Below are 14,171 nucleotides of genomic sequence, written 5' to 3'. Positions count from 1 at the left end.
GTATGACTCCACTGATTCTACAATTTGATCACAGGTCTGTAGTAGAAAAGTGGACGACTTTGTATATCTATGCATCCAGCTTGCTTCGGTGTGGACTTCTGTGGATATAAAGCAGAAGCTGATTTCAGACACACTGTAGATATTCTAAGCTTCTTTGATGTACAGGAGATAAAGATAGACGGAAGTACGGGTGACGGTTTTAGTGTTGATTCTTCTTTCTGTCTAACACCTATATTAAGTGGAAATAAGTCTATGGACTTTTTGTGTTATCCCTGACTGTTTCAGTTTTTTATAGGAGGTATTGTATCTATTTATAAAATATGAAATGGTTCAATAAAATCAAATCAAATCAAATCAAATCAAGTGAGCATATTAAAATCAGCCTCAGCTAAACCATCAAACTTTCTGTTCCAGTTTTGTAATTCCCATTTATGAACCTTTTGCTGCCTACACGACTACAATCTGATTAAGAAGGCCTAATCTGACATGAGTCCAATCTGTGACCTCCTAGCACACCACACAGAGCTGTTATGCATATGGAGAGCCACGCAAGGCTCCATGTGACTTGCTTCAGTGTTGTTGGTATAACATCAGTATAGAGCCGCTCAGGTGGCGCAGCGGTAAAAGGACACTCTGCAACCAGAGCTGGATTCTGAGTACATCGTATCGAATCCAGCTCTGCTTCACTGGTTCGAGGCTGAGTGGCTGTATGAGCAGCGATTGGCCGGTTGCTCAGTTGGGGGGTGGGACAAAGAACCCGATGTGGGTCTCTCTCTGTCAGAATGCGATTACGATCTCTGCCGGCTGATTAGAGGTGCCTGCAACGCTAGGTGGCGCCACACTCATCAATGTGTGGGTGGCAAAAATGCATCCGGCTGCTGCCCATGTTTCGGAGGGGATATGGGTTAGCTTCGATCTCTTCAGTCGGGGCAGGGTTTGGCATAGGCAGAGAGGAAGCACGATGCAAATTGAACAATTCGATGCGCTAAAGGGGGAGAAAAAGGGGAAAAATAAAAAATAAATAACATCAGTATAGCAATTAAACTGAGGTATTTTCGGCCCGGTAGTAACGTCACTTAACCATTAGCTTTTTTGTAACAATCGTGCCCTGACAAACCGTACAGTATATAGTGTTTTAATGTGTCAGAACAAAAACAACTTCTAAACTGCCGACACGGCTCATTTCTTTGCTGTTTTTGTTTATTTTTTCCCCCCATATCGAGAAAAGCTCTCTCATATGTTAACGCTGTTATGCTAACGGTACCTGGATAACAAGTGAGCTGAATCTAAGCGCTCCATAGTGCTTTTAGCAGCAAACATTATTGTATGATTTGCTGCCTATTGAAGCCTACAGTTGTTGTATTAACTATCCAAAAAATCCATACCGTATGAGGAATCAAAGCCAGTCTACTGAAAGTACCTACATACCACCCAGCGCTAATAATAATTAAATAAACAAATTCCTAACAGGCACATAAATACGAAATGAACTTGTACACGTACAGTGTATCACAAAAGTGAGTACACCCCTCACATTTCTGCAGATATTTAAGTATATCTTTTCATGGGACAACACTGACAAAATGACACTTTGACACAATGAAAAGTAGTCTGTGTGCAGCTTATATAACAGTGTAAATTTATTCTTCCCTCAAAATAACTCAATATACAGCCATTAATGTCTAAACCACCGGCAACAAAAGTGAGTACACCCCTTAGTGAAAGTTCCTGAAGTGTCAATATTTTGTGTGGCCACCATTATTTCCCTGAACTGCCTTAACTCTCCTGGGCATGGAGTTTACCAGAGCTTCACAGGTTGCCACTGGAATGCTTTTCCACTCCTCCATTCATTTTCATTTTCATTTTCAGCATTTAGCAGACGCTTTTATCCAAAGCGACTTACATGATGAGCCGAACACGATGAGCAATTGAGGGTTAAGGGCCTTGCTCAGGGACCCAACAGTGGCAACTTGGTGGTGGCGGGGCTTGAACCGTCAACCTTCTGTTTACTAGTCCAGTACCTTAACCACTGAGCTATCACTGCCCTCCATCACTGAGCTATCACTGCCCGTCATATCCTCCATGACGACATCACGGAGCTGGCGGATATTCGAGACTTTGCGCTCCTCCACCTTCCGCTTGAGGATGCCCCAAAGATGTTCTATTGGGTTTAGGTCTGGAGACATGCTTGGCCAGTCCATCACCTTTACCCTCAGTCTCTTCAATAAAGCAGTGGTCGTCTTAGAGGTGTGTTTGGGGTCATTATCATGCTGGAACACTGCCCTGCGACCCAGTTTCCAGAGGGAGGGGATCATGCTCTGCTTCAGTATTTCACAGTACATATTGGAGTTCATGTGTCCCTCAATGAAATGTAACTCCCCAACACCTGCTGCACTCATGCAACCCCAGACCATGGCATTCCCACCACCATGCTTGACTGTAGGCATGACACACTTATCTTTGTACTCCTCACCTGATTGCCGCCACACATGCTTGAGACCATCTGAACCAAACAAATTAATCTTGGTCTCATCAGACCATAGGACATGGTTCCAGTAATCCATGTCCTTTGTTGACATGTCTTCAGCAAACTGTTTGCAGGCTTTCTTGTGTAGAGACTTCAGAAGAGGCTTCCTTCTGGGGTGACAGCCATGCAGACCAATTTGATGTAGTGTGCGGCGTATGGTCTGAGCACTGACAGGCTGACCCCCCACCTTTTCAATCTCTGCAGCAATGCTGACAGCACTCCTGCGCCTATCTTTCAAAGACAGCAGTTGAATGTAACGCTGAGCATGTGCACTCAGCTTCTTTGGACGACCAACGCGAGGTCTGTTCTGAGTGGACCCTGCTCTTTTAAAACGCTGGATGATCTTGGCCACTGTGCTGCAGCTCAGTTTCAGGGTGTTGGCAATCTTCTTGTAGCCTTGGCCATCTTCATGTAGCGCAACAATTCGTCTTTTAAGATCCTCAGAGAGTTCTTTGCCATGAGGTGCCATGTTGGAACTTTCAGTGACCAGTATGAGAGAGTGTGAGAGCTGTACTACTAAATTGAACACACCTGCTCCCTATGCACACCTGAGACCTAGTAACACTAACAAATCACATGACATTTTGGAGGGAAAATGACAAGCAGTGCTCAATTTGGACATTTAGGGGTGTAGTCTCTTAGGGGTGTACTCACTTTTGTTGCCGGTGGTTTAGACATTAATGGCTGTATATTGAGTTATTTTGAGGGAAGAATAAATTTACACTGTTATATAAGCTGCACACAGACTACTTTTCATTGTGTCAAAGTGTCATTTTGTCAGTGTTGTCCCATGAAAAGATATACTTAAATATCTGCAGAAATGTGAGGGGTGTACTCACTTTTGTGATACACTGTACACCCACTTGTGAATGCTTTATGTTACATCTTGTAAACCACAGTTGGATGAGATTGCCACCATTATGTGTTTTGTTTTGATGCATTGTTTGTGTTGCCTGGGCTGCGGTGAACATCATGGACGAAATGTAGGTTGCTTGAAAAGCCCTGTGTTAGACCACTCTATCTCCCAAACCCCACTCTCAAGCTTTCAACACGTATATAAATATATACCACTAGAGGAGTTAGTAGATAAGGCGAAACAGGCTTGAATACAGTTACATATAGAGTTTTTATTTTGAAAGAATTTGCGAGTGGATGCTGTGGACTGAAAAATTGCTTTGTGTGTGTGCCCTCATCGATGAGCGATTGCTTAGTGTGCACTCCTGTTGTTAACATTTGAGTCATGAAGTGTGCACTAGACATTGTTTTTTGTTGTTGTTCAAAAGCCTGTATTGTGCGTCGGCTTTAGTGTGTCTCTGAGTGGAGCTAAATAGGTTACTGAACCCAGTGTTGCTCCGACAGGGGGTAAAATCTACATTTTGAATGCTAAACTAGGTGGTCATGGGCATGTAACTGTTCTATATTACTGCCATATTGCAACAACAAGCAAGGTAAACTCTGTGATGTATTTAACTTATGGTTCTGGTTAACTTATGATTCTGGTTAAGTCACTTGTGTTTTCATGGTTGGACTACTGCAACTCCCTCCTGGCAGGTGCTCCATTGTCCACTACTAAACCCTTGCAGCTCATTCAAAATGCAGCTGCTCGCCTGGTTTTTAACCAACCTAAACACTGCCACATCACCCCACTGCTGCGTTCTTTTCACTGGCTTCCTGTAGCTGCACTAATTCAGTTTAAAACACTGATGCTCGCCTACAAAGCCAAAAACGGACCAGCCCCAAGCTACCTTCGTGGTCTAATCAAACCCCACTCTGTACCTCACAACCTCCGAGGCACTAGTCTCGCTCTACTTGATCCTCCACCCAGGACTAAAGGAAGACAAGCATCAAGGCTCTTCTCTGTTCTAGCACCCAAATGGTGTAACGAGCTTCCCCTGTCTGTCCGAACATCTGCTGTTGCTGTCTTTAAAAAACGATTAAAAACCCACCTCTATACTAAGCACTTAAGCTCATTTGTACTTACTTACTTACTAACACACTTTTCCATTAAAAAAAAAAAAAAAAACACTTTGGTTCTAACAGGTTTTAGCAGATTTGTGTTCTTGTACTGTTGTTTACTTAAACTAGAGTAATGAAATGTTTACTATGGAAGCACTTCTGTAAGTCGCTCTGGATAAGAGCATCTGCCAAATGCCGAAAATGTAAATGTAACTTTTTTTTATAAGCTTGACAATAGGTGGATGTCTCATAGCACAAAGCACCATTGTTAATATGCTAATTTCACATTGTAACCTCAGTATGCAGTGGTTTCAAACCACACCACACCTGAGCACTTCACCTATCTAATAGTAGACTGTCGGAAGGGTCTGTCCAAAAACCTAGTGAGCTCTCTACATAGACGGCGTTTTACGTCATTCTACGGGCGCTCCCGAGAAGAAGGCTGTCCGAATTGTTAGATACCTTAAATGCTGCCTACTAAGGTGCCTTATTAGACAGACAGACAGACAGACAGACAGACAGACAGATAGATAACTTTGTAAATCCCATAGGGAGCTTTGGGCTATCAACCGGAAGATTGACGGTTCAAATCCAGGCTCTGCTATGCAGCCACTGTTGGGTCCTTGAGCAAGGCCCTTAACCCTGTCTGCTCTAGGGGTGCCGTACGATGGCTGACCCTGCGCTCTGACCCCAACTTCCTAACAAGCTGGGATTTGCGAAGAAAGAATTTCATTGTACTGTACACCTGTATATGTATATATGACAAATAAGGGATATCTTAATTAAATAAATAGAATAAAAATGTAGTATGTAATATAAAAACTTTAAAAGTAACTTGCCAGTAAATATTGTTAGATGAGATATGTAATATGTAATATACTAAACTGTTGTGAAGTGTTCATTGCAGTAAATATTAACAGATGTGTAGTATAGTCTTTATAAACAGAGTGCTAGATCATGCTCCATGAGTCTATCCTGATGGTAACTCATTTACATTTTCAGCATTTAGCAGACGCCTTTATCCAAAGCGACTTACGTTACAATTACAGTATACAGTCTGAGCAATTGAGGTTTAAGGGCCTTGCTCAAGGGCCCAACAGCAGAAACCTGGCAGTAGTGGGGCTTGAACTAGCGACCCTCTGATCACTGGTCCAGTACCTTAACCACTAGGCTACAGCTGGCCCTCAGTGTTCAATGTCGTCTCGAACTAGTGAAGTGTTACACAGCGTGATCACTGCTGGTACAAACGATCTTCTGTACCGTTCCTTGTTACAGCGGCGTTGGTGAGTCTGTTACGTTGGTATTAACTGCCTGAATAACCAGAGAGCATCTGATTCTTTCTCAGCGGTGAAATCAATCTCGGCACAAAAAAATGACAAATCTGGCGGACGAATGCAAATTGAAATCGATGAGAATTTATTTACAATTTAAAAGGTTGCACATTCAGGCTCGTCAGTGACCGTTTAACCGTATTCGGTACTTGGAGGTAGATGTTAGCTTGCATGCTAGCAAGTTGTGTCGCCTCAGCCCATTGATTTGAATAGCCTGAGGCTAACTGTGTTAGCTTAGTATTGAAAACTGCGGTAACGAAATCGCTGTCTAAGTAGTGTGTCAGAATAACCTGCCTAATAAGTTTGATGGGGTGGCATGGTGGCTCGGTGGGTAGCACTGTCACCTCACAGCAAGAAGGTCCTGGGTTTGATCCCCAGGTGGGGCGATCCGGGTCCTTTTTGTGTGGAGTTTGTATGTTCTCCCCGTGTCTGTGTGGGTAAATTGAGGTAAATTGTCCATGACTGTGTTTGACATTAAACTTGTAAACTGATGAATTTTGTGTTACCAGTATCTACCTGTCCTGTCATGAATATAACCAAGGTGTGTAAAACATGATGTTAAAATCCTAATAAATAAACAAATATAAGTCTGATGTCTTATTAGAATCCTCTCTGCCTGGGTAGGCAATAGACAGCAAGGCAGCTCACTAGGTTTTTGAAAAGACCCTAAGACTGCATCTTGCAGGTTGCATGTTTTGACCTGTTCCTAATGTTTTGCAGTGTGGCGATCCCTTCTGCGAAGATGACATAGTGGTGCTGAACGGGAGCAAAGAGGAGCAAGAGAAGTTGCAGAAGGCAATGGAGGAGAGGAGGGCCAAAGCTAAAACAGCAAAGGTCGAGCTCTTCCTGTCGATCTCATACACTTCCATTTCCATGAATACAGGATGTCATGTACACACCTCATATAGTATCGCACCGTCGCTCTGTACCACAGCGGCTTATACAAGTGTAGAATGTGGTTCGGATGATATTTGCTGTTTACATGCTTGAATACAATGTTTGATCTTTTTTCTTTTTTCAGAAGTCAAAGAAAAACAAGTGTGCTGAGACGGTTTCCAAACCAGAAACGAAAGGTACCGTGTACAAAGCGTTCAGTTTTTGGTACCAGCTTTTAAAAATTAACCAGACAGACACTAACAAAACCATGTCGCCAGTGAACTATAGGCAACATTTTCAGTGTTATTGGCTAGTTAAATGTTCTATAGGAACATCACGTATATATGTTAAACAATAAAATGGAATTACAAATACCACTTAGTTTTAAATAACTAGCAATATTATTTAACAAGCCACTCAGGTGGCGCAGTGGTAAATCACACTAGTTAACTGTCTGCAAGTTGGGCATCTACACAGACATAATTGGCCATGTCTGAGGGTGGGATGGCCGGACAGCCTAGCCATTTGAAGATGTGGATAAATATAAGGAGGGTTGCCTCAGAAAGGGCATCCAGCATAAAAACTGGGCCAATTAGGTATGCAGGCCAGATTGATCTGCTGTGCAGACCCCTAAATATCGGAGCAGAGGGAAGGGAAAAAAAATATAATAATAATAATGATATTAATAACAAACTCTTATGTAATTTTACATATTGCAGTTAGTGTTGCATTTTGTCTTGTTAAATTTGCTTATATTATCGGGATTAGCTAATAATGTAATAATTGTGACAGGCTCACTCAGAACCAGTAATGTTTAAAATGATTGTTTTGGACTGTGAATTACTCACTCTCTCACTCACTTTCTTAATCGCTTATCCAATTAGGGTCGTGGGGGGAGGGCGGTGCTGGAGCCTATGCCAGCTTTTAAATGGGCTTAAGGCACACAGTAACACCCTGGACGGGGCGCCAGTCTATCGCAGGGCAGGCACACATACACACACACACACACATACACACACCAATTCACCTATAGGACAATTCAGTATCTCCAGTTAACCTGACTGCATGTTTTTGGACTGTGGGAGGAAACCGGAGCTCCCAGAGGAAACCCACATGCAAACTCCGCATAAAAAGGACCCGGACCGCCCCGCCTGGGGATCGAACCCAGGACCTTCTTGCCGTGAGGCGACAGTGCTACCCACAGCAGTGTTGCCAACTTAGCTATATTTAGCGAGTTTTCAGACCCCTCTAGCTTTTTTTTTTTTTTTTTTTTAAAGCGACTAGCGACAAGTCTAGTGACTTTTTCTGGTGTTATCAGAGACCTTTGGGGACTCGGACATGAAAGCACTTATCGTTTTGCAGTTACTGTCCTCAACGAGCAGCGGGTGCTGGCGTGGGCCCCTCCCCCATCCCAAAGCACTCACAGGCGGTCAGTCTTACAACCCGTGTTTCCACCGGTTTACGCGCATTATTCAACGGTGGGCGTTACTTAAAGAAAGTAAAGAGTAGTGATGTGGAGTAATGCGGAGCGTGTAGATTATGTGTGAGCATTTGTGCTGTTGTTACAGATGTTCATTTTTATGCAAAAAGCATTGAATAACTATTGGTGATAAGAAGACGTAGACGTGTTTATTATAGTTGTTGTTTTCTTTAGTGCATCACGTGAGAATTGTTTTGGTCTTCGCTCTCACCGCGACCCTCGGCTCAAATAACCGATTTGCTCAGCTCTCCGCTTGAGCGATAAAACATCACAAAAGTTCCACGACATGAACATCCATTTATGTGAAATAACCATTAAATCCAGTCCAAAAGCTCCACATACAGTGGTGTTAAAAAAAATAGCAGTGATTTAAAAACAGCGAATAAAGCACAAAATCATTATAATAACTTTTATTTCCATAAATGCAAATGCACTGAAAATACTACACTTTCAATTCTAAATCAAAACATTAACAACATTTAGTCAGTTTGTGTTAATCCTTTACAGAAAGTTAAGAAAAATGAATATTAGGCTGTTCAAAAAAATAGCAGTGCCAGCATTTTTCTTTAAAAACTAAAAAAATTTATCTATAACATGAAAAAATGTTTGAGGTTTCACTTTACTTTAAATTACTGAACTAATATTCAGTGGCATAACAATTGTTTCCGAGATCTGTGTTGCATGGAGTCGACCAACTTCTGGCACCTCTGAACAGGTATTCCAGTCTAGGATGATTAGACGACATTCCACAGTTCTTCTGCAATTTTGGGTTTTGCCTCAAAAAAACGTGTTTCAGACGTCAGCGCACAAGTTCTCTCTGGGATTGAAGTCAGGGGATTGGGCTGGTCACTCTATTACCTCAATCTTGTTTGTCTGTAACCAAGATGTTTTGGGTCATTGTCATGTTGAAACACCCATTTTAAGGACATTTCTTCTTCAACATAGGGCAACATGATCTGCTCAAGTATTCTGATATATTCAAACTGATCCATGATCCCTCGTATGTGATAAATAGGCGTAACACCATGGTATGAAAAACATCCTCATATCATAGTTTTGTACCACCGTGCTTTACTGTCTTCACAGTGAACTTTGGCTTGAATTCAGTGCTCTAGGGTCGTCTGACATACTGTCTACAGCCACTAGACCCAAAAAGAACAATTTTGCTTTCACCAGTCCACAAAATGTTCAGCCATTTCTCTTTGGAGCAGTCAATGTGTTCCTTGGCAAATGTTAACCCATTCAGGACACGTCTTTTTCTTAACAATGGGACTTTGCAAGGAGTTCTTGCTGGTAAATTGGCTTCACTTAATCATCTTCTGTACTTACTGGTAACTTCACATGTTCCTTGATCTTTCTGGTGGTGATCATTGACTGAGTATTTGACCAAAACTGACACCCGTTCTTCTGCAGAATGAATGACTTCACCAATTGAACTCCTCACTGCTATTATTTTGAACAACCCCCTTTCAATCAATGCTTCGATTACTCAGAATGAGTGGGATGCATGTCCTAATTGTTGGGTTTGTTTTGTTGTCAATACTCTACTACACTTTCAAGTCAATTTTTTGCTATGTAGAAATATCACTTCTACTAAAAACAGTGATTTATCAGGTCAATGGTGTTGGACTGCTATTATTTTGAACACTACTGTACATCTGTGTTTAACTGTATTAACTTCTTGTGTGGTGGTTCTGTAGCTCTGGGTTTTGAAAATCAGCTTCTCGGGAGAATTTAAAAAAGCTTTATGTAAAAAAAAAAAAAAAAAAGCGCTTCTTGGAGTACTAAAAGTATCACACAGGGACACTAAATTTCTATCCGTTATTACTGGTTATAAGAGCTCTGTACTGGTTATAAGTGCTCTATTTGACCATTAATAAATTCATTGATCATTGTTTTAGTACAATAAGTCACGTTAAGCTTTATTTTTCATGTTAAGCGTTGTTTGTACTGTCTAGAGCACTTTTACCGCCTCATGTCACACAGTTCATTGCTTTAAAAATATCAAAATTTAATCAGATGAACTTTTAAAATATGAAAGAACAGCGCAAAAGCGGTTTCACAGCCTTTACACTGTGACACGCCCACAGATGACGTCACGGTCCGCGCTTATTGCTTATGCAAATTAGGTGATGACGTCATTTAGCGACTTCTAGCGACTTTTAGGACAGCCAATAGCTACTTTCCTTACTGAGGAGTTGGCAACACTGACCCACAGAGCCACCATGCCGCCCTGACTGTGAATTATTTAATGGTAAATATGATGTATGTATATTTTTTAATTCTTTTTTTTTTCCACCTCTTATAGAGTCTGAGCCTAAACTGCCATCAGCGAATGGAGAGAGCAGCAAAGACTCAGGTATATGCTTCATGTTTACTGTTCATTCATAGACCAGTTTTTTTTTTTATGTACATCAAACTAAACCAACGCACAATTCACACCAAGAATGAATCTTTACAAATGTATCTGGCGATCATGTCAGCATCCAGGTGGCAAGCCGTAGCTTAGTGGTTAAGGTGCTGGACTAGTAATCAGAGGGTCGCTGGTTCAAGCCCCACCACTGCCAGGTTGCTGCTTTTGGGCCCTTGAGCAAGGCTCTTAACCCTCAATGGCTCAGACTGTATACTGTCACTGTAATGTAAGTCGCTTTGGATAAAGGCGTCTGCTAAATGCGGAAAAGGTAAAGGTGAATCATCTGATGACATGTTTGTTTGCTTTGCTAAGTAATTAGTAATTGTGTGGCCTGAAACCTGTGACCCACACATTAATTGTACAACACTCATAGCAGGCCATAACTTGGGATTGATAATAATAATGAGATCTGTATATTTTGGCTCAATATTTCTGATCAATCAACATGGTACCAAAAAAAATTACGTGTGCATTAGAGTGCAAATCGTAATAATAATAATAATAATAATAATAATAATAAAAAAACTTGTTTTCAGAAAAATGTACAGACAAATGTAGAACAAATATTTTAGCTCACAGTGAAAACATTGCTTCAAGAGAGTAAACAAATCACAGATTTGTCTTCTTGTGGCGATTTACAAAAACTCCCAACTTTCCTGAAAATGGGGTTTGTAGAAAACGGTAATATCGACCTCAAACCTGTAGCTGTTTTTAAATTGAAGATGGAAAACCACTTTGGTTTTGTGTCTGTGACATTAAGACACGCGGTAAATTTTTTTCCCTGTAGCAGTGCCTCATTGCGTACACACTCACATGTGACAGGATGTGTCATCTTATCACTTAATTCTCAACAGTATTTTACATAGCGGGGAAATTTAACGACTATTTAGCCACTTGTTTTTAATAAGTTAGCTGGAAAAAAATAGTAATTCAAGCCACTCTGTGATTTCAACTACAACATTTTATCAAACTGATGTCATTTGAGCAGGTTTTAATGAGGTCAAAGAATCAGAAATGCTCATTAAATGAAATACTTGGAATAAAATGTATATTAACTATTTAGATTGACCAGTATGTCTGCATTAATTGTAAAGTTAATAGTTTTGCAGTCATACATCCAAAATTTCTGGTCTACCTAAAAAGTTGTTGTACATTTAATATATTTATACTAGAAATACACCGATCAGCCATAACATTAAAACCACCTCCTTGTTTCTACACTTACTGTCCATTTTATCAGCTGCTCTTACCATATAGAAGCACTTTGCAGTTCTACAATTACTGACTGTAGTCCATCTGTTTCTCTGCATGCTTTGTTAGCCCCCTTTCATGCTGTTTTTCAATGGTCAGGACTCTCCCAGGACAACCACAGAGTAGGTATTATTTAGGTGGTGGATCATTCTTAGCACTGCAGTGACACTGACACCATGTGGTGTGTTAGTGTGTGTTGTGCTGGTATGAGTGGATCAGACACAGCAGTGCTGATGGAGTTTTTAAACACCTTACTGTCACTGCTGGACTGAGGATAGTCCACCGACCAAAAATATATCCAGACAACAGCGCCCCGTGGGTAGCGTCCTGTGACCACTGATGAAGGTCTAGAACAGTGGTCAGCAACCTTTAACACCCAAAGAGCCATTTGGACCCGGTTTCCACGGAAAAGAAAACACTGGGAGCCGCAAATACTTTTTGACATCTAAAATGAAGATAACACTGTATATATTGTTTTTTACCTTTACGCTTTGTATAAACAACTATAGTGTGTTGCTCTTTCAAATGAATTAAAAAGCTGAACTTTAATTATCCATGTAGCAAACAAAAAATGCCGTGAGCCGTCATCCTTATATCGCCTTTGGGCTTTCGGAGCGTGTAGCGGAGCCTTGACCTGAATTAAAAAAATAAATTGGGAAAAAAAACACTATGCCACTAAACAATGAAAAATAAATATTTGCAAAATATCTGCATAAATATTTATTTTACCTGGTTAATGGGACTTCTGCTCCTGAACCTCTGCGCACAGCGTCTGCAAAACGGGGCTGTACGAAGTCACTTTTATCTTTAAATGCAAATAAATGAATCTGCCCAGGCATCATTAAATGTTCTATTTTCTTCAGATATTTTTCTTTTCTTACATTTCTCCATACTTGGCCTGCCTGGGGTTTAAAGTCTCGATAAATGCATGGCGTTTTGGTGGGTATAGCTACCTGAGAGTGTGACGGTTATTTTGAGCGACGAAAAATAATAAAATATAATTTTATTTTAATATTTAAGATCACAATAATCTTCCAATTTAGAACTACAATTTAAAAAAAGAACTAACACAAATAAAATACACTTCAATTAAATACTTATAATTTATTTTCCCAAGCCACGCGGAGCCACAGTATAAGGATTAATTTTTGGTTTATTTTGATCATGCACACTTAACAGCAAAAAATATGGAACAGATTAAAGCTGTGGGTTGTACATATTAAATATGAGTATTTATCTTCACAATTATCACATTTTGGTAATCATTGGGTAAAACAGGTCTTGAACTTTGTGGTTAATTAGCTTAATCCAGACATCCCAAGTCTCCCGGAAGTTCCGGGAGTCTCCCGCATATACATAGCGGCTCCCTGATGCTTACAAGTCAGATAAAATCTCCCGGAATCTAGAACGAGCGGCCAAGAGCGACACACACACGTGCACGCGTATTAAATCCGTTATCTGATATACAACAGTGTTAATTTTGACAGCAAATTTTGATTTAGTTTTAGTCATAGTCTTTTGACTAAAATGTAATTTAGTTTTAGTCATAATTTAGTCATCTGAATTGTTTTAGCTTTAGTCTAGTTTTAGTCGACTAATTATCATAAGAATATAGTCGACTAAATCTACAGTCGATTCAGTCGACTAAAATACATATTTGTTTGTTTATTAGGATTTAAACGTCATGTTTTTACACATTGGTTACATTCATGACAGGAACGGTAGTTACTCATTACACAAGATTATATCGAACACAGTCATGGACAAATTTAGTGTCTTCAATTCACCTCACTTGCACGTCTTTGGACTGTGGGAGGAAACCGGAGCACCCGAAGGAAACTCACACAGACACGGGGAGAACATGCAAACTCCACACAGAAAGGACCCGGACTGCCCCACCTGGGGTTCGAACCCAGGACCTTCTTGCTGTGAGGCGACAGCGCAACCCACTTAGCCACCATGCCACCCTAAAATACATATAAAGGGTGTCAAATGGAAATGCTTTTTTATCACTTCCCTTAAATTATTTGTCATTATATACACTTACACAAAATGAAACATTTTTAACCAGTTATGGAATGTTATTAATGTTTGAATGTGCAATACACACAAAACCAGATTTAACTTATTTCAAACATCTTTATTTACCTGACCTTGCTTATTGAGCATAACAATAACAAAATATTAATGACCAGTAGGCCTGCTCTGCCTGAAAAATATATGCATTGTTCATAACAAATTGCATATTACATTCTTTATAAAACTGGGTACCGTTAAAGCAGCAGTGACGTTATGTTGCCATTATACTGCCAGCGGTGCCAGATTTGTTGTGTTTTT

General features: G+C 40.5%; 1 protein-coding gene across 1 annotated transcript in view; it reads left to right on the top strand.

Annotated features, from left to right (window-relative positions):
- Window positions 1-14,171, top strand: part of rtf2 (replication termination factor 2) — a 55,454-nt gene that overhangs the window by 37,155 nt on the left and 4,128 nt on the right. The window contains exons 6-8 of the mRNA XM_062996662.1: window positions 6,535-6,648; window positions 6,836-6,887; window positions 10,479-10,529. Of these exons, the coding sequence (XP_062852732.1) occupies window positions 6,535-6,648; window positions 6,836-6,887; window positions 10,479-10,529 (217 nt within the window). The remainder of the gene's footprint in view (window positions 1-6,534; window positions 6,649-6,835; window positions 6,888-10,478; window positions 10,530-14,171) is intronic.

This window comes from Trichomycterus rosablanca, chromosome 6 (genome assembly GCF_030014385.1).
Source record: "Trichomycterus rosablanca isolate fTriRos1 chromosome 6, fTriRos1.hap1, whole genome shotgun sequence".
Lineage (NCBI taxonomy): Eukaryota > Metazoa > Chordata > Actinopteri > Siluriformes > Trichomycteridae > Trichomycterus > Trichomycterus rosablanca.
The sequence above is the reverse complement of the archived record's forward strand: the minus strand, read 5'-3'. Positions and strand labels throughout refer to the sequence as shown.